Here is a 26250-nt window from a genome sequence, read left to right on the forward strand (position 1 = left end):
TTCCCTGCAAGTTCAGAGAAGTTTAGAAAAAAAATTGCATTTTAAATGGAAAACAGCAGCCCATCAGAAATCTGGACCAGGGTTTGGGCCTGCTGGATATGGAGTTTCACAGAAGAGAAACTCCCCATAGATAAGAATGTACACTTTCCCATGATGAGCCTCATGGAAACAGGGTGAGAAGAAAGCTTTCAGAATCATGACTTTTTAGACCATCTTTTTTAGAGCAGAGCAACATCTTTCTAACTTTTCCTTGTAGTGGAGAGTATGCGTTGTGATGTGTGTCTTCTTCCCCTGACATTTTGGGGTTGGGTGGGCAGTACAGCTAAATATTGTTCCTGTGAGTTTCTCTGGCAATTGGATCATAGATGCAAGTCTGTTCACTTTAACTCCTTGATTTGACCTGCAGACAAATGTGGGCTAATTCGTTTTGGTATGGAATGTTGGATTTTTTTGGGGTTTGAAAATTTTGTGTTAAAGCCTGATGAGCTGCAGCAAAACTCAATGGAAACGGGCAGTAATGCACCCCTAGAAGCAGAGCCATCATGCTTATAGCCACCCTGAGGACTTATGAGCAGTTCTTTCCAAGACTCTGACACTGAACCCCCTACCTCCACCTTGAATTGCAAAACACACATAGCTATAACCTACATGTAAAAAGTGTAAGCATATCATGTTCACTATTAAGAAAGCTATTCTACTGACTGTTCCATCTGTCCCAAATCAGGTCTTGGCAAATAAAGCAGGACCCCAAAATGAAGCTCTGTATCCCCATTTTAATGGGTTGGGGGTACTAGCCAACAGATGTAGCTAAAATGACAAGCAATTCTCTTAATGACTATGGAAGATTTTTGGTCATCGGTGTTTTAGTTGGCTTCTATTCCTCAGTGCCTCACACCCCACAGATTGATGGATAGATGGATGACCCGTATCAGGTGGGCAGGTGTCAATGAGAATATGTCTTATCACTAATACTCAAAAGTAAATTGTGATTTCCCCTCTGAAATATTGTGAGTCTGATAAGTCAAGACATCATTCAGAAATTCTCTAATTTAATCTGAGACTATGTTCTCCAAATTGCTTCATTTTGGCACAATACCCTCCTCTCCTTTCACCTTCCAGCTCACATGGATGTTTATGGCAGCGTTGCGTTAGCATTATTAAATATTTTGAGTATAATGATAATGAACAAAGATGAACATTGTTGGTTTTAGATTAATAGTCCAACCATTCCTGACACACTTTTAGAATTAGAATTTAGTGAGTAGTTGTCATTGCTGACACACCACAGCACACAAAAAAAGAAAGGTGTTCTCTGCATTTAACCCATATGTGACAATGTGACATAGCAGGGGGCAGCACCATGCTGAGGGTACTTCAGTGGTGCCTTGCTGGTCAGGGATTCAAACCCACAATCGTTCAATTACAAGTGCGCTTCCCTAACCATTAGGTCACCGCTGCCCACATTTTGGTGGAGGGGTCCCAAGGTAGTAAAATTCAACATCACACCAGGTCGGTGTGACAACCTGCAGGTGATGCCGTTAGCAATACCCACTGGGGTCACAGAAATTTCCAGTGGAAATGTTTAAAGTGACAATAAATTACCTTGTTTCTGAGAAGGAGATCCTATGTTGCCAGGATCTGGAGTTGCTGGCTGCTAGCCTTAGACCTTATTACCTCCTACAAGAGTCTAGTCACGTCTTAGCCATCTTTGTTTACATTACATTACATTACATTACAGTGCGGCTAATGAGGCGATTCACACAATTATAGTGTGGCACCAAGCACACCACCCTGAGGCATTCATTGTCATCTCAGGTGATTTTAATCATGTTACTCTGGATGAAACTCTTACAGCTTGTGATCAGTTTGTTGACTGCCCAACAAGAAAATATTAAACAATAGACTTGTTGTATGCTAATATGAGAGAGGTGTAGAGAGCCACACCCCTCCCACCCAGGGAGGTCTGACTAGAGCCTAGTCTACCTGCAGCCGCTGTACACCCCCCTGGTGCAAAGGCAGCCCATTACAACACGGCCCTTTAGGAGATGGTCCCCTGAAGCTGAGGATGCCTTAAGAGACTGCTTTGGATCCACGGATTGGACTGTAATACAGGGCCTGTGCTGCTGAACTGGGTGAGCCCCGCTGGCTAAGACTGTGACACTGATAGTTTACGCATCATTCGACAATACAATCGAGATTAACCAAAGGAGAAACGTCTTGTACTATTAATACTAGTCATGAACACCCTGGAGCTATCCAATATCCTTAGTAGAAACTGATGGACGGCAAGACATTTTTATGGGGTGTTAGCTTGTGACGAGCTGGAGGAAGTAAAACTTGATAAATTACCTGTAGTCTTCATCATCAACACACATCCGAGTTGGGTGCCCGGAGAGCACTGGCTGGCGCTTTTCATCGCTGCTGACAGCACCGCAGAGTTTTTCAACTCATATGGAAATCCTCCGGATCACCCCAGCTTTCCGAGGGCCATAAAAGCTTTTATGACAAGGAACTGTGACCGGCTCATTTACAATGCAAAGCAGGTTCAAGACGATCTCAGTGGGATGCGTGGAAAACCTTTTTTATTTAATTAACCGCTGCAGAGGCTTTTCTTTTTATAAAATTCTATCATTTTATAGCAATGATTTATGAAAGAATGATGCTATGGTTTCTCATTTTGTTTTAAATATATCTGAAATATATATTTATCTAAAATTTGAATATATATGAAAAATGTATTTACCAAAATGCTAATGGTGAGAAGTTGTAAGGCTTTGAAAAAGTCATGTAACTGTATGTTAAATAAAAACCACAAAGACAAAATATCATGTTTTAGTGTTTTATTAAGTAAGTACAAAAGCACTTTAAAACATAAACCAGTCTGGTTTTAAGAATTTCCGCGGGGTGCTGCAGGTGCTTGTTCCTGATCGCTTCCATGAAACAGCAGACATCTTGGTTGGGTATGAGGGTGCAAGGCATGTTGTGTCTCACCAATCCTTGTAGAAATGCACCTCATCCCACAGGTCTTCTCCCCTCGGTCACATTATGCGAGTTGGTAATGTTTTTAAGCAAATCGAGCATATGGGACCCAGCGATAGTTTTACCATTAAAAACAAACTCCCCACGCAGGTTCCACGCAGTGATGGCAGAGTTTTCAAGCATTTTGCCCATCATATATTCAACCTTTTTCTTCTTACGCAACGCAACATTTTTAATGACATCTTCCATGATGGTGTCCCCAGCATCATCAGCAACAGTGGCGTGTGCTGCCCCTGCATTATCTATTATGGCCTCTTCAGGGGGAAGTGTCAAAGATATGGGCTCATTAACACCTTGCCTGGCCAAAGTCAAATATCTCTGTAGCACCTCTGTAGTGTAGTGGACATCACAAAGCATGGCGTGGTATTTCTTTCACTGAATTCAAACATGTTATTATGATCCTTCACTTTCCTGTAGTCCTGCTTAAGTTTTTTGATTTTCAAACAGCATTGTTCGGTGTTTCGTGTGTGCCCCATTTCTTCCAAGCGGCTTGCTATTACTGCAAAATTTTTGTCATGCCATCCAAATCCCACTGGATCTGTTCATCTGACCATATGGCAATTAAAGCCTGCGTTTCCTCACTTGTCCATACTTGGATTTCACTTTTATATTTTTGTTTCTACTGCTTTTTATTTTGTTTCTCGCTGTTCACTGTGTGTTTCAAAAGATGCCAGTTGTATTTTGCGTTTCAGCGGCAGGCATTTTGCATAACCAATCGACAGCAAATACATTTGCCAGTTCCACCCCAAAGTACCGAAGTACCAAAGAAGCACCCCAGGTGGTTTGGCACTTTCGGTACTGGCACTCGACCGGAAATCAATGGAAAAGCAAAAGTACCATACTTTGTACGGTGGAAAAGCACCCTTAGTGAACCTTTTGCGCACCTCCCATCTGATTGAAAGTGAGGTTAGATTTTGAGGACCCACCCCTCCCGTATTCCATGCAGCATCTCATACGAACCAACAACAGATTTTCAGGTGTAACCCCCATAGACTGGAAAAAGAAACCTTTGTGTAGTAAAACATTTTATTCATCATTAAATACAATATAGTAAGGCACATGATTTCATGGTGAGTGAGCCACATAATGAGGAAGAACGATTAAGTGAAATCGCAAAGGTGCTGGGGAGGATATGGTGCTCTCAGTATGCCAGGCTGTTTCTGGGTCTGCGGCTGGCTGATCCGCACCCCACATTCCTCAGTGCACCAGTGCTCTGGGTTCTCTTTGTACCAATCCACTGAAAGACAAGACAGTACACCCTCTGTAAGTGAAGCGGTGAGATGCAACTGGCTTGACATAAGGGAATAGACTTCTGGATATGTGCTTGAGTCCTCCTCATCATATCACAGGCCTCCCTACCAGTCCTCCGGATCCCCTCCTGCCAGGTGACCCTGGGCTTCCAGCCAAGCATCCGCAGTTTGTCCCAGTTCATTGGATACCTCAGATCATTGTGGGGGCTACAAGGGAGGAAGCGCGTATGAGAAGAAAGGCCCTAGAACACGATATGTCACTATGGGGCTGATAAAATATATGCCTCATTTAATGACCCAACTGCAAATGGACCACCATCAGGCATTTAACCCAGTCAGCACCCCAGAGGGCCGAGTCTTTGACAAAGCTGAGCCAGAATGCTCCAGAGTGCTCACCGGTCTTTGATAAAGCTGAGCCAGTCATCAGGATCAGTCAGCATCGATGTGCTCTTCATCTAAAATACACAAGAGATAGATACATTCATTAATTCATTCCCTATACTGCTTGTACATTTCTGGATTACAGGGACACAATTCAAAACATAACAGTTGTCGACTTATGTGATGGACAAAATGCTCAACCCTTGTTTTAAAATACATTTCAAAAGAAAAGCAAACTTGCAATATCAGGGGTAAAGACAAAAACAAAGTGACCTGAGAGGTCACACATGCAGCATAGAGCTAGAATCTCCTGCTGCCTGACAAGAGGATAGAGCAGGATCTCTGGTAAATGGGATCTGTTCAAGTTGAAATACAATCTGTCTTCAAAGAATTTAAAAACTGCACAAAAAAGCGGAAGAAAAAAAAATAATCAATGAAATATTTCTTACACTTTCAGTACGTTTTCAGAGACGTTGCGTTCTCCACATTTCCCATATTAATCTTTTGTGTGACAGAATACAAAACACCCGAGTGCTATGGAACCTTTCATCACTTCACTCAGGGTAAGGACAAAAGATATACAAACCCCCCCCCCCCCGTACCAGCTTAATCAGCTGTCTGGCAAGCTGGATGATCGACAGTTCGAAGTCGGAGCCCACGTTGTAAATCTCTCCTGGGTCTCCCCTCTCCAGCACAGTGAGGAAGGCCTCAGTGGCATCCGTGGCATACAGGAAATGCCGGGACTGGAGGCCTGTGCCCTGAATCGTGCTTTGGGGGGGGACATGCGACCACAAGAAAAAAAAGGGCATTCAGAAAATGCCTTGAGAAAATCCATCATCCTCACCTCATATGTAGATGATAAACCTTGTTCCTTAGAGGCAACACATCATCCACAATACACATGCTGTCATTTTGCAGTAAATGAAAAATAGACCACTTTAGAAACCACTCTTTGCTTCTGCACAGTAACAGTAAAACAATACTGTTTTTTGGCCACAATTATTTCTTACCACTTCTTATTCTGCTCCAGAAGAGAAATAAATTTTGGGATGACCTGAGGAACAAACAAAAATGTGTCAGACATGCCTACTAAGCATGCTTATTCCACTTCTTAACAGTATCCATCACACACAGTTTACATTGCGGTGGGGCTGCTTACCTTTTCCAGGTACTGATTTGGTCCATAAACATTGTTGCTTCTCGTCACTATTACAGGAAACTTAAAGAAAATATATACAGAAAGTCAGTTCTGCTACAAGTAAGTAAAGTTTATTTTTTAAAGTGCTTTTCACAGACACAAAGTCAAAGTGCTGTACAGAAAATAAACACAAGATAAAAACAACATAATTGCATAAAATAGAATGAAATCAGAATAATTAATAAGAAACAGAACCAAAGGCCTGGTTGAATAAATAGGTTTTCAGCTGTGTTTTAAGAGTCTAAAGAAGCAGCACTTTGAAGTTGTAGTAGAAGCTTATTCCAAAGCTTCGGTGCAACAGACTGAAAAGCTCTGTCTCCCCGAGTCTTTAGTCTCGTCCGGGGAGTAACTAACAGGTTCTGAGCCTGAGAGCGAAGAGCACACATAGTTGCATATTTACGGAGAAGGTGGATCATATATCCAGGAGCCTGTCCATCTAGTGCTCTATATGTAAAGTAAAAAAAGGCTAATCCTAAACTCTTTTGGGAGCCAATGTAAAGAATGTAAAATGGGAGTAATGTGGGCCCACTTTCTGGAGTGTGTTAGTAACTTGGCAGCAGCACTGTAAAGGCATGAGAGACGATTTATCCTGTGAACAAAGCATTACAGTAATCTAAGCACGATGAAACAAATGCATGGACAATTTTCTCAGATGAAAAGTTTTCAAATGCAGTATGCATTTTATAAAACATTAAATAGACATAGTTTGATTTCACGTTTGTTGAAGTTCCCGCATTTTCAGGGTTTGCCATCTCCTGCGTGACACTCACAAGAAATCTTAAAGCAGATCCACATTATTCTATTATACACTTACAATTAACTATATCAAAAGCATTTTATTCTGCAAACCCTAGACATCTAAAATGTTATAAAACTGTTACATGTATAACAAGTATTGGGTTTTCACAAAGTTTGCTGCTTAAGTGTTTGTAAATCTTTTTGTCAGATGATTCTGTGGTATACTGAAGTATAATTACAAGCATTTAATAAGTGTCAAAGGGCTTTCTTGACACTTACATTAAGTTTATGCAAGTACTCAATACTTGCAGTGTTGGCCCTTCTTTTTCAAGACCTCTGCAATTCTCCCTGGCATGCTATCAATCAACTTCTGGGCTAATTCCTGACTGATGGCAGGCCTTTCTTGCATAATCAATGCTTGGAGTTTGTCAGAATTTGTGGGTTTTTGTTTGTCCACCCACCTCTTGAGGACTCAATGGTATTAAGGTCTGGGGGGTTGCCTGGCTATGGACCCAAAATATTGATGTTTTGTATCCCGAGTCACTTAGTTATCACTTTTTCCATATGGCATGGTGCTCCATCATGCTGGAAAGAGCATTGTTCGTCATTTAACTGTTTTTGAATGGTTGGGAGAAGTTGCTCTTGGAGGATGTTATGGTACCATTCTTTATTCATGGGCAAAATTGCGAGTGAGCCCACTCCCTTGGTTGAGGAGCAACTCCACACATGAATGGTCTAAGGATGCTTTACTGTTGGCATGACTCAGGACTGATGATAGCGCTCACCTCTTCTTCTCCAGAAAATCTTTTTCTAGATGCCCCAAACAATTGGCATGGGAATTCAACAGAGAAAATGACTTTACCCCAGTCTTCAGCAGTCTAATCCCTATATCTTTTGCAAAATATCAGTCTGTCCCTGAAGTTTTTCTTGGAGAGAAGTGGCTTCTTTGCTGCCCTTCTTGACACCAGGCTATCCTCCTAAAGTCTTCGCCTCATTGTGCATATAGATGCACTCAACTGCCTGCTGCCATTCCTGGACAAGCTCTGCACTGGTAGTGCCTCAATCCTGCAGCTGAATCAACTTTATTTGAACCAGTCCTGGGGCTTGCTGGACTTTCTAGGGCACCCTGAAGCTGTCACGATCACGCTGGAAGCGGGCGATCGTCGGGCAGGCAAGCGAGCAAGGAGCAGGCAGACATGCGGGATACGGGGAAAACGGAGCGGATAGAGCGGGACGAGACACAGGCATTGACGAACATCAGGTAACATCAGTGACGGACAGGGCAAACAGGTAAGACCAGGACTTAAAACAGGACAGGACTAATCAAAGTAATCGGACACAGCAGGAGACGATCAGGGAAACACGTGGGTAATCATGGGGCGTGGCACACACGAGGAGCGAACGAGCCGGGCATGACAGAAGCCTTCTTCACAAACAATTGTATCTCTCTCCTTGAAATTCTTGATGATCCGATAAATGGTTGATTTAGGTGCAAATTTACTAGTAGCAGTATCCTTGCCCGTGAAGCTCTTTTTGCGCAAAGCAATGATGACTGCATGTGTTTCCTTGCAGGTAACCATGGTTAACAGAACAAGAACAATCATTTCAAGCACCACCCTCCTATATAGCACCCAGTCTGCTATTCTAACTTAATCACCATGACAGAGTGATCGCCAGCCTTGTCCTCGTCAACGCTCTCACCCGTGTTAACGAGAGAATCACTGAAATGATGTCAGCAGGTCCTTTTGAGGCAGGGCTAAAGTGCAGTGGAAATGGGTTTTTTGGGATTAAGTTCATTTTCATGGCAAAAAGGGTTTTTGCAATTAATTGCAATTCATCTGATCCCTCTTCATAACATTGTGTAGTACCTGTATATGCAAATTGTCAACGTTAAAACTGAGGCAGCAGACTTTGTGAAAATTAATATTTGTATCATTCCCAAAACTCTATGCCACGGCTATATACAGACTTGTCTCCCACTGAAAATCTCACTCCAGTTACATGACCAAAGTTGGTAACACTGCGTTTTATTTGAAATTAAAAGTTAAAATGTTTTTGGCTGAAGCGGCTGTTTTGTTTACGTTGTTACTCTTAAACTTAGAACGAATGAGATAAACATTATGTCACATTTTATATCTTTTCGAAATAAGACCACCCATACCCAAATGTAATAGTGAAAGGGATCAGTTCTTTTGGTATTTATGTTAAAGGGAGGCATTTATTTTATTACCAGTGTAAGATTATCGAAACCAATACAAATAAGAACTGAAATATGAGACAAACACAACTGCATTATGGGTTTTATGGCCTTTTTGGGGTGCTATTACATGCTGCTGGCATGTAAATTTGTTTCCAGCCACTTGTATTTAACCCTCTGGGGTCGAGTGTGTCGTCGGCGACGCAGCGTACTTTTCACGTCTATTTCAGTTTATATCTCGCTGAAATCTTCATGCACAATCAAGAAAAAAATCTGTAATCTTTTCAAAACATCCATTGTCTGAAGTATTAAAGTTTTTAAAATAAGGTTAAATCGGCAAATAATTAAACCATGTCACCTAACTTTGTTTTATCTGCATCGGCATGATCCCCATCAGCGTCATAAAAGGTGTCAATGGCTCATGCATACACATAAGAGCTAAATATTCAATGGAGGGAGACCAGAGATAGTGACATGAGTTAGCTTTTTCTTATTTATTTATCCAACTGAATGTTACAACTACACCATTTAGTCATCTTCATGTATCCAAGACTTTGGTGATCAGATATCTGGGATCAAAACAAACTGCCAGCATTGCTTACTATGTACTTTTATAATGTTTCTGCAAGTGTTCCAAACTGCATTTTGCAATTTCTATACTTTGATGTCAAATTACAAATACAAAAATCTGACATATTTGCAATATACATTAAAATAAAGATGAGTAAAATGGCAAAGCAAATATATAAGAAATAAATTATTTGCCATGAATTAAGTTTATGATATTTGTAGAAATGTGTGGTCATTCCTCAGTCAGCGAAAGTGTGCTTCCTACCCCTAGACCTCAGAGGGTTAAATTCACAGTAAGTTTAGATATTCTTAAAACATTAAATGGAAAATGGTCTTTCAGTGCCTTTTGAAATTTTTCATGATGGAGATCCATTAAATCAGAATTTCGTGAAAATTTCCCAATAATGAGACATGTCACCTTGTACTACATAAATATGCTGCAGGGTGCCTGTTTCCTTACCCTATATTTCTTCCAGTAAAACAGCACGGCTGACTCTGCAGCAGCTTTTGAGGCAGAGTATGGATTTGTTGGTCTCCGTGGACTAAATTCATCATGTTCCTGAGAAGGAAACCAACTGTCTGAGTTAACAACAATGTTGTCTGGAAAACCAAACAGAAGGACTTGTGCACGTTAAACTGCATTATTTCAGAAATGTATAAAGAGTATAGGCATGAATGGAGACGATACAACATATCAGTAAAAGTCTACACACAGGAACTCATTGGCAGTGTACGCACACCAGTCATAACTGTGGTGCAGAAAGGGCTCTGACCTGCTTAGTGCTTTCCCCATACACCTCGTCTGTACTCGCATAAATGAACCGTTTGACCCCAGCCTTATGTGCTGCCTGGAGCAGCACACGGGTTCCCTCCACGTTAACACTCTGGAACTCCATGGGACACCTGAAGGAGTCATCTACAAAAATAAAATCCGCAATAAAAATATAGCTTTAACTATGGACCACAGACCACCAACAACACTCCGAGTTATGGCCTGGTGAGAAGAATTGGGGATCGCCCGTCACAGAATCCAAATTGCTCAGCAGTCTAATGTTGCTGATACTCACCTACGTGCGACCGGGCAGCAAAATGAAAGACGATGTCAATCTCTTCAGTCTCAAAAAGACAATTTATCAGATACAGATCGCATACATCTCCCTTTTAATAAAAATATAAAATCAGACAATCAGATCACATTCATGTCATTGAGATCATTTTAGATCCATACACATCACTAAATCCACTTCTTACCTGTATGAATTTATAATTTGAGCAGTGTTCGACAGCTGAGACATTCTTCAAACTTGAGCACTTTTCCAGCTACGACAAACCAGACAGTCCCATTAATACTCGCTAATACTGATCAAACACCACCAATACACAAATTGTATGACATAAGGAAGTATACTGCACATTTAGACATAGGTGTATAAACTGTAAATTTGTTTATGTCTGACTGCAAGTCAAAGTCTTATATACCATATGTATAACAGACACATCCGTAGATCAAACTGTTTGTGGTGAGGCTCAGCTAATCCCTACATAAACAAAGATAAATAAAATATAACAAAGAAATTAAGGGCCGGTGAATAAATAAAATATAAATCTAACAAAAGATAGACAAGATAATGTGCTGCAGGGTTTACAATAAGGGAAAATGCTAGCCTACACATTTTCTCAAACACTTATTCGATGGAACCAGTATGACTAATAATGAGTGCATTTAGCATCTATAAGGACAAATAATATAAAAAAGCTCTCCATACTAATGATAATTTAATAAACATGAACAGACAACACTTAAGGCTGATTTATACTCCTGTGTTGAACTGATGGCGTAAGTACCGGTTAGCCATGGACCCTACATGCTGTAGGGTAGTCTGTAGCCTGCAATCAACTCAGGCTGTATGTTCATTCAATTTGCTCTGTACACGTTCAACTCTATCTACACCCTTGCTCAACTTGGCACAGGATTACATTTCTGTCACAATTATTAGCCAATCGGAGACCCAAAGTAGAATTCATGATTGGCCAGTCTCCTCTCCTATAACTACACTTCTTGACAGAAGGTGATCAGAAGCGGTATAGGCGGGGGGAGATGGAAAGAACCCAAATTATAATGAAAGTGGGAACTGTAAAAGGCATACCATATGCAGTCTGTACTTAAATGCTATTAAGTAATAGTAATAGAAACAAAATTCATGATTTAGAGAGTTTTATTTCATCAGACATTATAGGAATAACAGAAACATGGTTGAGTGACAATGATGGAGAAGGCGGCAAAAAGAGAGGTGGTGTTGCAGTATATGGAAAAGGAAACTTGCAGGCAAGGGAAATCACTGATAAAAATAAAAGTACAGAAGCTATATGGGTAAAACTAGATGCTACAAACTCAAATGGCCTAATTGTTGGTGTTTGTTACAGAGCACTAAATGCAGAAGAAAGCAGAATGTTATACAACGATATCAGGATTATGAGTAATAAAAATTATGTCGTGAGTGACTTTAATTTACCTGGGATACAGTAGGACATAGTCTCAGGCTCTTCTGTAAATGAACTTGAGATAGTGTAACTGGTACAGGATTGCTTTTTTACTCAGTTTGTTAATATCCCTACCAGTGGAGAAGCCATTCGTGATCCTGTTCTCTCTAATAACCAGGATAGGATTGGAAAATTGAAGGTTTTAGAACCACTTGACAGTAGTGATCATAACATGGTTAACTTCAAAGTTAGTGTCTGACGAGTCCAAAACAAAGTATACAAAGTTAACTATAATGGTATGAGAATGAAACTAAAAAAAGTAAACTGGATGGAGTTAAATTAAAAAAAACTGTTGAAGAGGCATGGGATTTTTTAAAAGCACATTATTGCAAGTGCAAGAGGACTTCATACCTGTTTCCAGTAAAATTAAATCTAGGAAACTGCAGCCAAGGTGGTTTACTACATAAATTAAGAATAAAGTCAGGAGGAAAGGGGCTCTGTTCCACAAACAGAAAATAACTAATGATGTCAGAATAAAGCAGGAAGATCCAAGTATACAGGTTGAGTTACAAAATAATAGACTCACTAAGAGGAACGTTGAAAGGAAGATTGCATTGGAGGCTAAGGATGGCATTTAAAGTTTGTTCCAGCATTTTAAATCCAAAAGAGCTCTAAAAGCTGAAATCACTAACCTGTAGGATAGTAAGGGTCCTATAATTGAAAATGAAATTGATATAGATAATGAGTGAATGAATTACTAGTTAAACAATATAGTTATTGTTTTGCACGGGTATTCACAGTACAGGACGTGATTAACAGACTCTCTCATAGACTAATCCAGCGTTGTGTATAACATATATGTATAACTAAAGCTGATGTGCTACAAAGCCTAGATGGGCTCAAAATAATGAAAATCGCAGGGCCCTGATGGCATCCTACCTATAGTTTTGTTTTTTTAAAAATGAGGGATATTATTTGCCGACCTTTACAATTTCAGAAATCCTTTTGTGCTTGTGTGGTATCCACTGATTGGAAGCCTGTCCCTTCTTTCTCCAAACATAAGCAGCATCTTTATGGCCAAAGATAAGATTTTAACAACTCTAACCTATTAACTGAGTTCTCCCCAAATGAGCTTGATGGGCCTCCACTCATTTGTAAATTTCTTAAGTTCTTGTATTCTTGAAGAAAAGGACAGCTCAGCACCCATAACATGTTTTAAAAGAAGAGATATGGTGGATAAACAAGGTAAAAAAATAATGTTGATGGTGTGGCAGTACTTTTGGAATTTAAAATCCGACACATTTATTAAACACAAAGATATGCATACAATCTCATAAAAAATTACTGTATATAGCAGCTACAAGGACAAAAGAAATGAAAAAGCTCTCCATTCTGATGCTAATTTAATAAACGTGAATAGGCAGCACTTTGGCGATCCACCTTCCAGAATAGCGCCTGTGCGTTTTCTCTTCAGGCGCTCTTGCATAGTGCTAGCAGTGCTATGGTATGCCACTGAAACTTTGCACAGTGTAAAACCTCCTTTTTGATTGCTGATCATTTGAACTACTCCCATAGTTACATATTGATATTAAAGATAAATGTTTGTTATAGTGAACTGAAGCATTTATAAATCATAAAGGTAATTGTATTAAATTTAAAAAAAAAAATAAAAATATTGATTTTGACCCATTTTCACCATAGACATCGACTACATAAACTAATTGTGGCAGCCATTATTCAAAATGAAATTACACATCTACAATAGGAGTTCTTACTAGTAAAAATTGAATTATAGATCTCTACGATATGACTTTTTACTAGTGAATTACTAGGAAAAAATATGGAAGTCAACGGGAATAAATCACTGGCAAAATTTAAATGATGGAGCTCTTTAATATGAAATTTTCTTAGTAAAAACACAATTCCTGCTAGTAAGGATTGTATTGCATTGCATGGAATACATGATATCCTCTAGAAATGAATTAAAGCTAGAACGGCTTCCCGAACTTTTCTCGCGTTTGTCGGGCAGGAAAAAGGCATACACCTGTAACAGTGTTGGACAGTGTTTAGTGATCTGCAATTAGAATCTTAAGTGAATGCAGTGTAATGGTATAAAAGAAGAAAACCTTACCTTGTCCAAGTTGATAATCTGCCATTCTGGGTATTTTTCTACAAGTGCAACAACCACGTGTGAGCCACTACATAAAACATAAAAAGGTAAACAGTAAAATTACTATTTAAACTGTAAACATGACTGAAGACAGTCCTCTTTGTGTTCCAAAACAAATATAAACAATCATCGGAGCATTAGTTGCTAAAGTGTGCTATTCCTGTACTTACATAAATCCAGCACCTCCAGTTACAAGAACACATTTACTAAAGTGCCTTTTTGCATCTGAAGCGCTTGAGTTCACAAACATTCCTGCCGGTCTGTTTATCTGACCAAGAAAAAAATAACGGGAATTTCAGCCATACAATTAAACGCACGATAAATCCGTGTTTGTCCTCTCATCCCGTAGGGAAACGAGTGGTTGCCGTGTCAATTTTCTGTACTTATTTAACTACACTTCCGAAGACAGAGTCCAACGGCTTTGAAACTGTGAATCAATCAGCATCAGTAACAACGATTTGCAGGCGACGTGGCAAATCGCTCACGTAAAATGCATTTTCTAGTCGGCTTACGTGACTGAAACTCCTGTTTCATCAAAATAAAGAATGGCCAGATTAATGCTGAGGTATTGCAAATATCCCAGATGAACAAGACGTGGTCTAAGCTTTCCTGCGCTTATTTGCGTCGTCGTCACAACATAAACCATTTACGGCAAAAGACAAAGTAAATTCTCGCAGTACCGAAAATAGCACTTTGAATTAATTTCACGTATAAGATTCGACATTTATTTTCGAGTATGTTTATATGGTAGCGTTGACTTAGCTATTTCGAACACACAGGCAACCAAAGAATATATCACTTTTGCGACAGTACCGATCTTTTAACGATAGTGCTGACACGTATCAACTCGAGCTGTGATGTTGGCCATTTTAGCTCCGGATCCTCTTTTATCTTATTGGCTTTTACTTTTGACAGGTGGCGAAAGGAGGTGGACGATTGGATAATTCGTCCGTCAATCACGTTCTCCGGGTAGTGGGAGACTGCGTATATATTATCCATTCATTGACAGTTATAGTTAAGAAGTGTCCATATACAAAAGTAGTTATGTGGACAAGTAATACCAAGTATCGGTTATTTGTGGCTGCGGCCGCTATATGTTTACATGCTATTCCTCCGGCGTACGGGAAAACCGTATCGGGCATCCTCAGGAGCGATGCTGCAAAAGAAAACAATGGACAATACATAACAAGATTTCTGTTTCACGGTAGGTGCGTCCGAAACTCAGTTACAGTGCTAGATTGGATTCATTCGGATTAAATCACTCATCCTCAATTGAGGGCGTGCGCAGGATGCTTTACGTACTATCGTTTGGCAGTGTCTGTGCCACTGTACTAAGTACGCCGGCGATTGAGAAACACCGGAAAGCCAGATTATACGTGTCAGCCCTGTCCACAAGCTATCGGTACTAGCAGCCGACTGGAATGGCTATGTTTTTGTGGTTTTAAAGGGATAACTCGCACTACTTGCTTCTGTTCCCGTTAAACGCATATGTGCTTACTTGATGTAACTGTGATTGCAATTATCAGATTTACTTTATTTATGGAAGGTTGCGTGAATACTTTGTTTTGTGCACTAGAATTTTTTAAATATATTTTTTTGGATTTCAGAAACATCACAGTCTTGACATTTTCTACCTTTTGATAATGATATGATGCATTAATGTTTTAACGCAGAGTAGTAATAAATCTTAACTAAGCTTCTGACATTTCGTTGAGAATAGCCGCACTTGTAACTGCCAAGTGTGAAAACATAAATAAGATGATTGACTTCAGCAGATAACTCTCATGTCAAACTTTCTTTTTGCCTATGTCATTAACCTCGTGGATAAGCTGGTGCCCTGTACTGCAGTTTTTTTACGCACAAGGTGGCAGTAGAGTGCCAAGTAGCTCTCTGAGCAAGTACAAGTACGTGCTGCGCAATCAGAAGCACATTTACATGGTCAAGAGGCCTCTGGGCTCTACAGTGGAGGAGGGTGAGAGTGATGATAAAAGTTGTCAATAGGGGTGATTTATTTGAGGTTCCTCTTTAATGGAGGTCCCTGGGCTTCACTGGCAGTGTTGGACTGGTACTCCATCGAGGGTGTACTCCTGCCTTGTGCCCTGTGCTGTCCTGTCCACAGTGAGCTTCAAGCCACCCACCAGTAATCAAACGGTCTTTCTGATTACAAGCATATTGCTGTTACCTTTCCCTGAATCCCACAGGGGAGAACGCTCTCGTGGTCTGCAGACTGGAGGAGGCTGACGTCGCCATGGCTGTGAGGAAGGAGGCCCGGCTGCTACTCTTCCAGCAGCAGGAGGGGTTTGAGAACCTCAGCTGCCTAGAACGCTTGTCTGGAGCTCCTGTTGCCAGTGAGCCTCGTCGTTTATGGCTGCTTTGAAGCATGATCCGCCATGTGTGGGATTAGACTCCATTTTGGCTTCTGGTGCAGGGCTCCAGACTCTTTTTGCATCAGTTGCACTGCCTAACTTTCATTTAGGTGCACCGCTACAAAATTTAGGTGCACACAAATTCATCACAATGCCGTTAGCTCCATTTTAATGATTTTTTTTGTATGATTTTTTTAAAGATTTTTGTAATTTCCCATACACATTCATAATTACATAAATAAATGTAAACAGGAATACAGGTACAGGTCAATGTTAATCTTTTTATAAATCACAGTACAAACAAAAAAATGAAAAAACTTAATTTTTAAAAAAGCAAAATTTACAAGTGCTGTTTAAAATGCTTGACAAATTGAAACTTTGAAAAACTCACCGGACTCAGATACATATAGCTGCTCCCAGATATTTATAGAAAAAGTTTTGGTTTGCCACTGTCTGACGCTGAAATGCTGTGAGGAGGGGGGCCTCTCTGGTGGTCACACACTTGCCATGACACAGGATGTGTTTCTTAGACCAGTGTTTCTGAAACTACATTTACGAATGTTTGAAGGTGTTTTATATTATTTAAAAAAATCACTTACATTTAGCTTTGTAGTATAGCTGACATATTTTATTAGATTTTTAATGTATATTTAGCTTTAATAAAATAAAATAGGTCTACATCAACAAATGTTTAAAAAATAGTGAGTTTGTATTATTTAAAATCGTTTACATTTAGCTTGATAATGTAACCAACATGTTTTATTAGACTGACGTAGCCTATATTTAGCTCGACAACAAACGTTTACGTCAATAAAATAGAGAACAATCATGAAAGTTTTTAAAAAGGTTAATATGAATATAGCATATCACTATCAAGTTAAATATGCATTAATAATGTAATAAAACATGTTGATTATACTATCAAGTTAAATGTAAATAATTTTATAATTAATAAAAACATCCATCCATCCATTTTCCAAACCGCTTATCCTACTGGGTCGCGGGGGGTCCGGAGCCTATCGCGAAAGCAATGGGCACGAGGCAGGGAACAACCCAGGATGGGGGGCCAGCCCATCGCAGGGCACATTCACACACCATTCACGCACACATGCACTCCTATGGGCAATTTAGTAACTCCAATTCGCCTCAGCATGTTTTTGGACTGTGGGGGGAAACCGGAGTACCTGGAGGAAACCCCACGACGACATGGGAAGAACATGCAAACTCCACACACATGTGACCCAGGCAGAGACTCAAACCTGGGTGTCAGAGGTGTGAGGCAACAGTGCTAACCACTGCACCACCATGCCGCCCTTAATAAAAACATATCTTTTTAAAACATTTGTCAGCATATTGTTTCAGAAAAACTAGCCTAATGTTGTGCCTTTGATTGGTTCAAACCTGTGAAATGTAAGGTGCACCAGTAAGACCAAGGAAAAAATTTAATTACATACAACAGATTTTTGGTCACGTGTGACCAAATGGGTTGCACTCTGGAGTGACTGGTCAAGACGCACACTGACGAGCGGTCCTGAAATCGAATAAAGAGAGAAAATAACATTTTTTAAGGCAAGGTCACGTGGAGTAGCTACGTTTGATTTCTGCTGATTTATAGGTAGCTCTTTGTATCCATTTATTTAATGTCTATGTTTTGTTGCAGGCATTTATATGAGGAAGTTTCTTTTTTTTTGCATCTTTCACAATTGTCACCTGTTTCCAGTTACACTGAACGCTGTGGAGCTCAACTGGACCATGCCCAAGATGTCTTCGCCCCAGCTCTGGCACATGGTCTATGCAGACCAGAGCACCTGCCAGGAGGGAGAGGCTGGCGGGGACCTGGAGGAGATCCACTTCCAGGCCATGCTTTTTAACCCTGACAACGCCGGCAACCCCTTGGATCACTTCAGTGCTGAAGAGGCAGGTAAGTCTTCCTCTATGTGCCCAGTTCCTGGCATAGCTTAGCCGCCCTCTCCTGGGATGGCTGAGATGCCCTGTCCAGGTATCATTTTTTTGCTACTCTGTTTCAGTGCCAGTAGTAATCTAAAGGCAGTTTGCCTGTTATTCCTGTGGGTTCTCCTTTACCTCATTTGCACTAGTGCCATGGTGATGCTGACGTGGGAGCTGATTCTCAGGTGGTGCTGAGAGGCACAATCTGAGAACCAGCCCAAATTTCCACTAGTTAAATACAACATTTATAACAGATGGTAAGTAAGCACACAACAACAGACATGTAACATTTTTGAGTTTGTTATATGCTCTGGTTCTTAAGTTAACATTAATTGAAACATTCTTTTTTTACAAGACATTAGCTAGCTACATTACAAAATACTACTAATTAATATTTATAACTATTTGATGCATTTTTGCTGTTTTGAATTGTACAGAAGAGAAGCGTAACCTGTTGAATGGGCATATCCATGAACAAACCATTTGTGGGACAAAAGAGTCCCTGGATTCAATCCGGTGCAGTTCATCAAAAAACTTAATTTGACTACATGTCACCGGCATCACCATCGACTATCTGGGTTCTTCCAAAAGGATGCAGTTAGCTGAATTTTGGGTTAGCCTCCAGATCCCTGGACAGATGGGCAGATTGTTGAGGATATTGTGGTCTGTAACTTCCAAGTCAGCCTGTTGTCCTGCCTTACTGTGACCCCTGATCTCTCCCCCGACCTGCCAGGCCTACACAGCTTCTACTTCTTGCTGATCCTCACCTATTTTGTGGCAGTCTGCATCTGTGCCCAGCCTCTTTGGCAGGCATTGCACAAGGGTGGACCCATGCACATTGTGCTGAAGGTCCTCTCAGCTGCTCTCCTGCTGCAGGCTGGCTCTGTCCTCCTCAACTACATCCACATGGCCAGGTGAGGCCCTACTGGTAAAAGCTCTGTCTACCACTGCGCGTCCCACTGGGCGCAACATCGCACCTTCCTTTTGAAGTACAAACGCTCCTCTACTTGTGAACGAAATACGTTCCGAACAGCCGGTCATAACTTGAAATGTTCCTAAGTCGTTATTCAACATCATTTTAAGAGTATACGCAAGTACAAAGAACTAGAATGCTGGGAGTACGCACGCTACGCTGCTGCGCAGTGGGAGTACCAGCCAGAAGTCGTACTTGGCGTGCAAAAAAAAAAATTGATGTTACGGACAGGAAACGGGAGCTCAATAAACACAGTTTGGACTTGCAGTCCTCTTCGTTCATATGTCTGAAAGTTCGTAAGTAGAGGAGCGTCTGTATTAAGGATTCAAAGGTTTTATTTGTCATATGTTGTATGTAAGGTATACAGTCGGAGTGTAACCTGAAGTGAAATTATGTTAAATTAAAGGTGGTCAAATAGTAAAACATTTAAAGCAAAAATAAAGATATCATGAGTAAAAATATAATGAATATAGAAATAGAAAATAGAATAGAAAGACTTTTATTGTCATTGTACTGGAGCACGGATGCTAACGAAATTGCAGTGGTCACTTCTGAAGTGCAGACATATACAGACATATACAGACATTACATTTGCAGTACAGATGGCATCGACAGAGTAGTAGATGCAATAACACATAGTGTTAAGTATTGTATTATACTATATTTGTGTATAGCAGGGGTCTCCAACTCCGGTGCTGGAGGGCTACCGTCCAGTAGGTTTTCTATCCTACCTGGCTTCTGATGAGCCACACCTGTTCTCAGGTAAATATCAGGAACAGGTGTGGCTCATCAGAAGCCGGGTAGGATAGAAAACCTACTGGATAGTTGCCCTCCAGGACCGGAGTTGGAGACCCCTGGTGTGTAGTATATTATAATAATAGAAAATTATTGCACATTTTCCTTATGTGGGGGTGGTGTGTGTTGTATGTGTGTGTTCATTGCAGTGATGGCTTGTGGGAAGAAACTGTCTCTGAGTCTATTGGTCCTGGTGCTAATGGCCCTGTAGCACCTGCCGGAAGGCAACAGGTGAAACAGGTGATAGGCAGAGTGAGTGCTGTCGCTGATGATCCCCTTAGTTCTGCTGAGGCAGCGGGATGCGTAAATGTCCGTTAGTGAGGGGAGGGGGCAGCCGATGATTTTCTGCGCCGTCTTGACCACTTTCTGCAGTCTCCTCTGGTCTGCTTTAGTACAGTGGGAAAACCATACTGTGATACAGTATGTTAGAATGCTCTCAATGGTGAGGTGGTAGAAGGTCACCAGCAGCTTCTCACTGATGTTCTTCTTCCTGAGCACTCTCAGGAAATGCAGTCACTGCTGTGCTTTCTTGATGGCAACTGTGGTGTTTTCAGTCCAGGAGAGGTCAGAAGTGATTGTGGTACCCAGGAAGCTAAAGGTGTGGACCCTCTCCACACAGTCGCCCTTGATGTGGAGGGGAAGTGGATCTGCCCTGTTTTTCCTGAAGTCCAGGATGATCTCCTTTGTCTTGGTGGTGTTCAAAGCTAGGTTGTTTGCTGAGCACCACTCAGACAGTTCCTGGACCTCGTCCTTATAGGTAGACTCATCTCCACCTGAGATCAGCCCCAGTACAGTCGTATCGTCAGCAAACTTCACAAGGATGTTGCTGCTGTGGGCCGGTCTTCAGTCAGAGGTGTACAGGGTTGTTGAGTAGTGGACTCAGCACACAGCCTTGTGGGGAGCCTGTACTCTGTGTCTGGATGGAGGAGAGATGGGATCCAAGTCTTACTGTCTGGGGCTGATTTGTGAGGAAGTCCTTGATCCAGGAGCATGTGAGTGGAGGGAGTCCCAGGTTGTGCAGTTTGGTGATCAGGATGTCAGGGATGATGGTATTAAAGGCAGAGCTAAAGTCGATGAAGAGCATTCTGGCATAGCTCTCCCAATGCTCTAGGTGGCTCAGTGTGGAATGAAGGGCGATTGCTATGGCATCCTCAGTTGACCTGTTCATTCTATAGGCAAACTGGTAGGGGTCAAAAGATGCATGGAGGTGGGCTTTTGTCATAAATAGGAAAGTTAAACTGTAAAATAAAAAGACCAGAGATGTGCAATGCAGATCAAATAAAGTGTGAATAAAGTATAAATAATGACAAGAAGGAGTTTTCAGCATGTATACCAATGAATTGACATATCCCAGTACATCCATATTGACCATTTAATACGTATATCATTCATTCATCTTAGGGTTTTGATTGCTGACAACTCGTCATTGTGTTTTTCTTCGGGAGTGTTTTATTTATATCATATACATGTGAAAATGTTGAAGTCCCGAGAATAAAATGACTTTTTCTGGAAGCTGAAATACACAAACTTGCATTTAATTGTGATGCAACCCTCTCGACACCCTTCTGTTCCTGGTGATGATGACCCCCATCTTGCCATTTCTCAGGTATGCCAGGGATGGCATTGGAGCTCCCATGATTGGCAGCTTGGCAGAATGTGAGTATCCACCTCTCCAAGATTTTGCTCATGCTGCTGTTATCGTATTGTGTAATGATGTGCTGCTGGCATTGGCATGGCTACAATGCCAAACCTTGACCTTGATGTGTCATTAGTTTATAATCCAGCTGTATAGAGATGTGGAAGTGCAGACTGCTTAGGACAGAAACATATGGTACAAATATAAATATTTACTGTTATCCATCCAGTGCCAAGGTGAACTGGAGTTGCCAAATTATCCACAGGCATGAATGTGGGTGTGAATGGTGTGAATTCCCTGCAATGATTCGGTGCCTCATTCTGGGTTAATTCCTGCCTTGAGCCAGTATCTTCTGGGGAAGGTTCTGGACCCCCTTGACCTTGCAAAGGACAAGCAGGTTTAAAAAATTGATGAATGGCTAATCCATCCATCCATTCATGTTCTATAACAGCTATTCAGTGCAGGCTTACGTCAAGCCTGGAGCCTGTCCCAAGAAGGCAGGGTGCATGCCGGAAGGGATGCTCAGTGACACAGTCACAAACTACAGATGAATCAGGGACACTCATTTACCCGTCAGTGTTTTTTGGACACCCCCCCCCCCATTTAAATGATGATTGTTGTCGATATTGACCGGCCACAGAATGGCCCTCGCATCTTACCCCCCTGATGATCCCTCAGTGTGACACCTGTTTGTTGTGAACTGCAGTCTGCGACATGGTGTCCCAAATCCAGATGCTCTACCTGCTGCTAAGCCTGTGCATGGGCTGGATGCTGAGCCGGACACACAGGTTCCAGAGCAAGCCCCTGCAATGGGACACCTCGCCCACAACTACCACACTTGCCCTTGGGGGTGTGGGCACCCAGGTAAGCCCCTCCCACCAAGACACACTTCCTCTGTCACTTTTCTGCAGCTCCTGGATAAATGACTGGCAGTCCTTAGTCACTTGTTTTGTTTGTCTAATCAATTTAGAATCCAAAATCAGAATTAGAAAAAAATGTATTGAACCCAGGGAAATGGCTTATTTTGTGAATGAGTGGCATTGGGAGGAGTTATATAGTCTGATGCCTCTGGGGATTAGAAGGATTTCCTGTGGCATTCAGTGGAGCACTTAAATAATAGATACTGAGTCTAGATATAAATTATATTTAAAAAATAGTTCCTGTACATTGCATAATATCTAAACTCTGGGTACAATCAGACTGATGTCCACAATGAATTAACCATGGATGGACGTGGTCAGTCTTTCTATTTCCTTATTGTTTTGAACCTGCAGGGGGCACTGTTAGTCTGGGAGCAATTCGAGGACACTGAGCACCATAGCTACCATGCCCACGGCAGTGTACCAGGCCTGCTTCTCATTGGCCTGCACATTGTCCTTGCCCTGCTGCTTGCCTCCATCCTGTACCAGATCATCATGGCAGAAAGGAGTACTCTGAAACGAGACTTCTACCTCTGCTTCGCAAAGGTACCATGGGCGCCATTGTGGGTGACAAACCTTAAACAGACCATTCCCAGATTTTCACGGGACAGTCATATTCCTATCATACAATGTGTGGTCATGGGGAAAACTCAGGTTTGGCCTTAGTTATTGTAATTGCAAAGCAAGGGTGTTTTTCCCTGTTCCATCACAAATGATTCAGCTCAAGAACTGTGTGGTAATTAGTACAAGGAGGCATGAAGAGTTGAATCAGGTGTGTTAAATGAGGGCAAACCCAAAAATGTGTAGGGCTCCGGTCCTCCAGGACTGGAGTTTGACGCCCTTGTTGTAAAGGATCCCTTTTGCACAACTTTTTTCAGTATTTTAAATTGTTCTCTGGTGTCTACATAGAAGGTTTGTGTACTCGGTTTGGTTTTATGGATGTTTTGGCGTCTTTCAGGGCTGTTTCTTGTGGTTTCTGTGTCACCCGGTCCTCGTCCTGATCTCTATTGCTTTCCGTGAGCATCAAAGAGAGAAGGTAAGAGGGTACCATCACTATGGGTGGAGAGAAAGGCTGTCCATCTCTCTCAGTGTACTGAGCTTACTAATCTGGTCTGCACTCCCCACCCCAGGTCATCACCATTGGCATCATACTGTGCCAGACCGCTGCGGTGGTCATCCTCTATAGACTCTTCCTTTCCCGTAGCTTGTACTGGGAAGTCTCCTCACTCTCCTCAGTCACACTGCCACTGACCATGTCTAGAGGGCATCGGAGTCGTTACTAGCTTCCCCTGGGCGACAAGGAACAGCGGAACCACTGCGGGTGACAGCTGTCAAGAGCACTGTCCAAAAGTGACCAGGACACCTACAGACATGGATAGACTTTGTCCATCCCGCGAGTGACAGCAACCAGTGACCAGTTGTGTGGACTTTGGGTGGATTAAAGTGAGGCGTTACTAGTATATCCGTATGAATTTTAATGAGGATCTGACTGCCTTTCACCTCAAAAGTCATGCATATAGCATACAAATAAAAATGAAAATTCAAGTGACTCCTGAGAATTTTACACAATCATTCTGTACATCTAGGACCTCAAACTGAGAAGGAAAAATTTGGGGGTTGGTAACGGACTGGCACTCCAGACAATATAAAACTTCAACCAGCTGCAAAATGGCAGGCAGTATTCTTTTCTGCTCTCCACAAGTGTAGCTACAGTATGCTGTAGCTACCCACAGGAAGGAGATGGGGGAAGACCCTCAGGAGCCACATCCCCAGAGAAGTCAAGACCACCACCAGAGAGCCAATGGGGTCAGGCCTGTTGAGGACCAGAACTGGTGTGGTGCTGAGGCATTGCCCTCTGCACAGTAGCACTCAGGATCCAGTTTGAAGCGGCCCATCCAGCTAGGCATGTGGAACATCCAGACTCTACAGCATGGTGACCATCTTCCCCTGCTGTTGGAGGAGCTTTGTAACTCCACATTTCGGTGGTGACACTCTGAGGTATGCAGACCGGGGAATGGCCAGATCTATATAGGTGGGTACACCAATTATTGGTCTGTTCATTCTGATGGCTGCCATACTCAGGGAATAGGTGTTGCTGTGGAGTATCATCTCCTCCCGATGGTGTCCGATATCACTCCTTTCAACAAGCATATTGTGAGACTCGGATTAAGGCACTCTCTAGGTGTCTTGTCTGTGTTCTCAATGTATATGCTCCAACGGCAGTGAGTGATATTTCTGTGAAGGAAGCAGTTTATTCGTGACTTCACTCAGTAGTTGATGGGTGCCCACTTGGATGACTTCAGTACGACCACTAGCACTGACACTGTTTAGGGAGAGCTCTAAAAAAATCTCCCCTTTTGTGTTATAGGCTATATTTTATTTTCTGTACATTAAGGTTTCAGAAATAAATTAAAAAAACAACAGCATAAATGTCAGTGTTTGTGTGTTTATTTGCTCATTACATTTCATTTTCTGAATCATTGTCTCTACTATTTAACGCAATTCTGTGTCTATTTCTGCTGTAGCCATCCATGGGTGGTGGTGCTGCACCCAAATTATAGGTCATCATCGACATACAACCTTCATCGGTTCCAACTGATTTGGTTGTAAAACGAACCTTTATTTTGTATGCAAAAAATTATCACATGTATAGTTTAATAAAGTTATATCATCTTTATGTCATATTATTTGGTGTTTTTTAACCTTTTTATCACCAATTTCGTAGTTCATTGCAGCCGGCAGTTGGGGTGGAAAACTGTCATACACTCAGGCTGGGCAACATTAACACTGCTAGACGTGCCGCAGTCATGGCCACATATTTCGGGTCTCAGAACGGTTGTAAAGTCAATCATTTGTAAGTCGCCAAGGTCATAAGTCAACTACAACCTGTACTTCATTTGCATAGCCACCTCAACTACTCATCATTGCGTGGGTGAGGTATTTGAATGTAAATCATTAACAAAACAGGGCAGGTCAGGTTGGGGAGTACACACTGGTACAGCACGTTGCCACACCCACCACACAAAATACCACGGGATCCTGGTTGTCGACTCCCCAGGCTGACACATGGTCCAGACATCCCCTCCAGAAATAGCCTTCTATCTGCCGCAATCAGGTGTTATGTGGGCATCCCCTTGGCCTAGTCCAGCTGCTCGGCTGCCCAGCAATGAGGATCCTGCAAGCCGGATCATCCTCAGGGAATTGCGTCACATGGTCATAGTAGATGTGCAGGTAACTGACGCTCCCACACAATGTGCCTCATTCGGGACTCAAACAGTGTTTTTTTTTATTTAATATTTCAGAGCAGTTTATGGATAGCCAGAATGTCAAAATGAAAACAAGCCTGCCAGAGTGACCGAGAGGAGCAGAGGGAAAGAGAGAGAGACCTCGGAGCCACAGACAACTGTTTTATTTTGCTCTGGTTAAAAACAAGTTTACAAGCTAAATAATGCTCAGCTTTTTTTTGTACAAATCGTGTTGTTCTTGAAGGGGTGTTTATGAGAAATAGAAAGATGTTACCTGTGTCCCTCTGCTTTGTGATATTATTTTATTTGCTCTGCTTAGGATATTAAGCTTCTTGCATGGTTCT

General features: G+C 41.7%; 2 protein-coding genes across 2 annotated transcripts; one reads left to right on the top strand and one right to left on the bottom strand.

Annotated features, from left to right (window-relative positions):
• Nucleotides 1–4047: 4047 nt before the first annotated feature.
• LOC125704043 (dTDP-D-glucose 4,6-dehydratase-like) lies at nucleotides 4048–15038 on the bottom strand. Its single transcript, XM_048969338.1, has 13 exons — nucleotides 14838–15038; nucleotides 14195–14292; nucleotides 13986–14052; nucleotides 10625–10693; nucleotides 10441–10531; nucleotides 10147–10289; nucleotides 9834–9932; nucleotides 5830–5889; nucleotides 5681–5724; nucleotides 5273–5438; nucleotides 4686–4744; nucleotides 4399–4496; nucleotides 4048–4276 (listed from the first exon to the last, which is right to left on the bottom strand). Exons 1-13 carry the CDS (start codon nucleotides 15021–15023, stop codon nucleotides 4140–4142), a joined length of 1317 nt encoding a protein of 438 aa, XP_048825295.1. The 5' UTR covers nucleotides 15024–15038; the 3' UTR covers nucleotides 4048–4139.
• gpr180 (G protein-coupled receptor 180) lies at nucleotides 15002–25091 on the top strand. Its single transcript, XM_048969327.1, has 9 exons — nucleotides 15002–15228; nucleotides 16226–16372; nucleotides 18111–18311; nucleotides 19071–19251; nucleotides 21712–21761; nucleotides 22448–22605; nucleotides 23016–23207; nucleotides 23620–23697; nucleotides 23792–25091. The coding sequence occupies exons 1-9, from the start codon at nucleotides 15069–15071 to the stop codon at nucleotides 23942–23944; spliced, it is 1320 nt and encodes a 439-aa protein (XP_048825284.1). The 5' UTR covers nucleotides 15002–15068; the 3' UTR covers nucleotides 23945–25091.
• Nucleotides 25092–26250: the final 1159 nt, after the last annotated feature.

This window comes from Brienomyrus brachyistius, chromosome 1, assembly GCF_023856365.1.
Source record: "Brienomyrus brachyistius isolate T26 chromosome 1, BBRACH_0.4, whole genome shotgun sequence".
NCBI classification, from domain to species: domain Eukaryota; kingdom Metazoa; phylum Chordata; class Actinopteri; order Osteoglossiformes; family Mormyridae; genus Brienomyrus; species Brienomyrus brachyistius.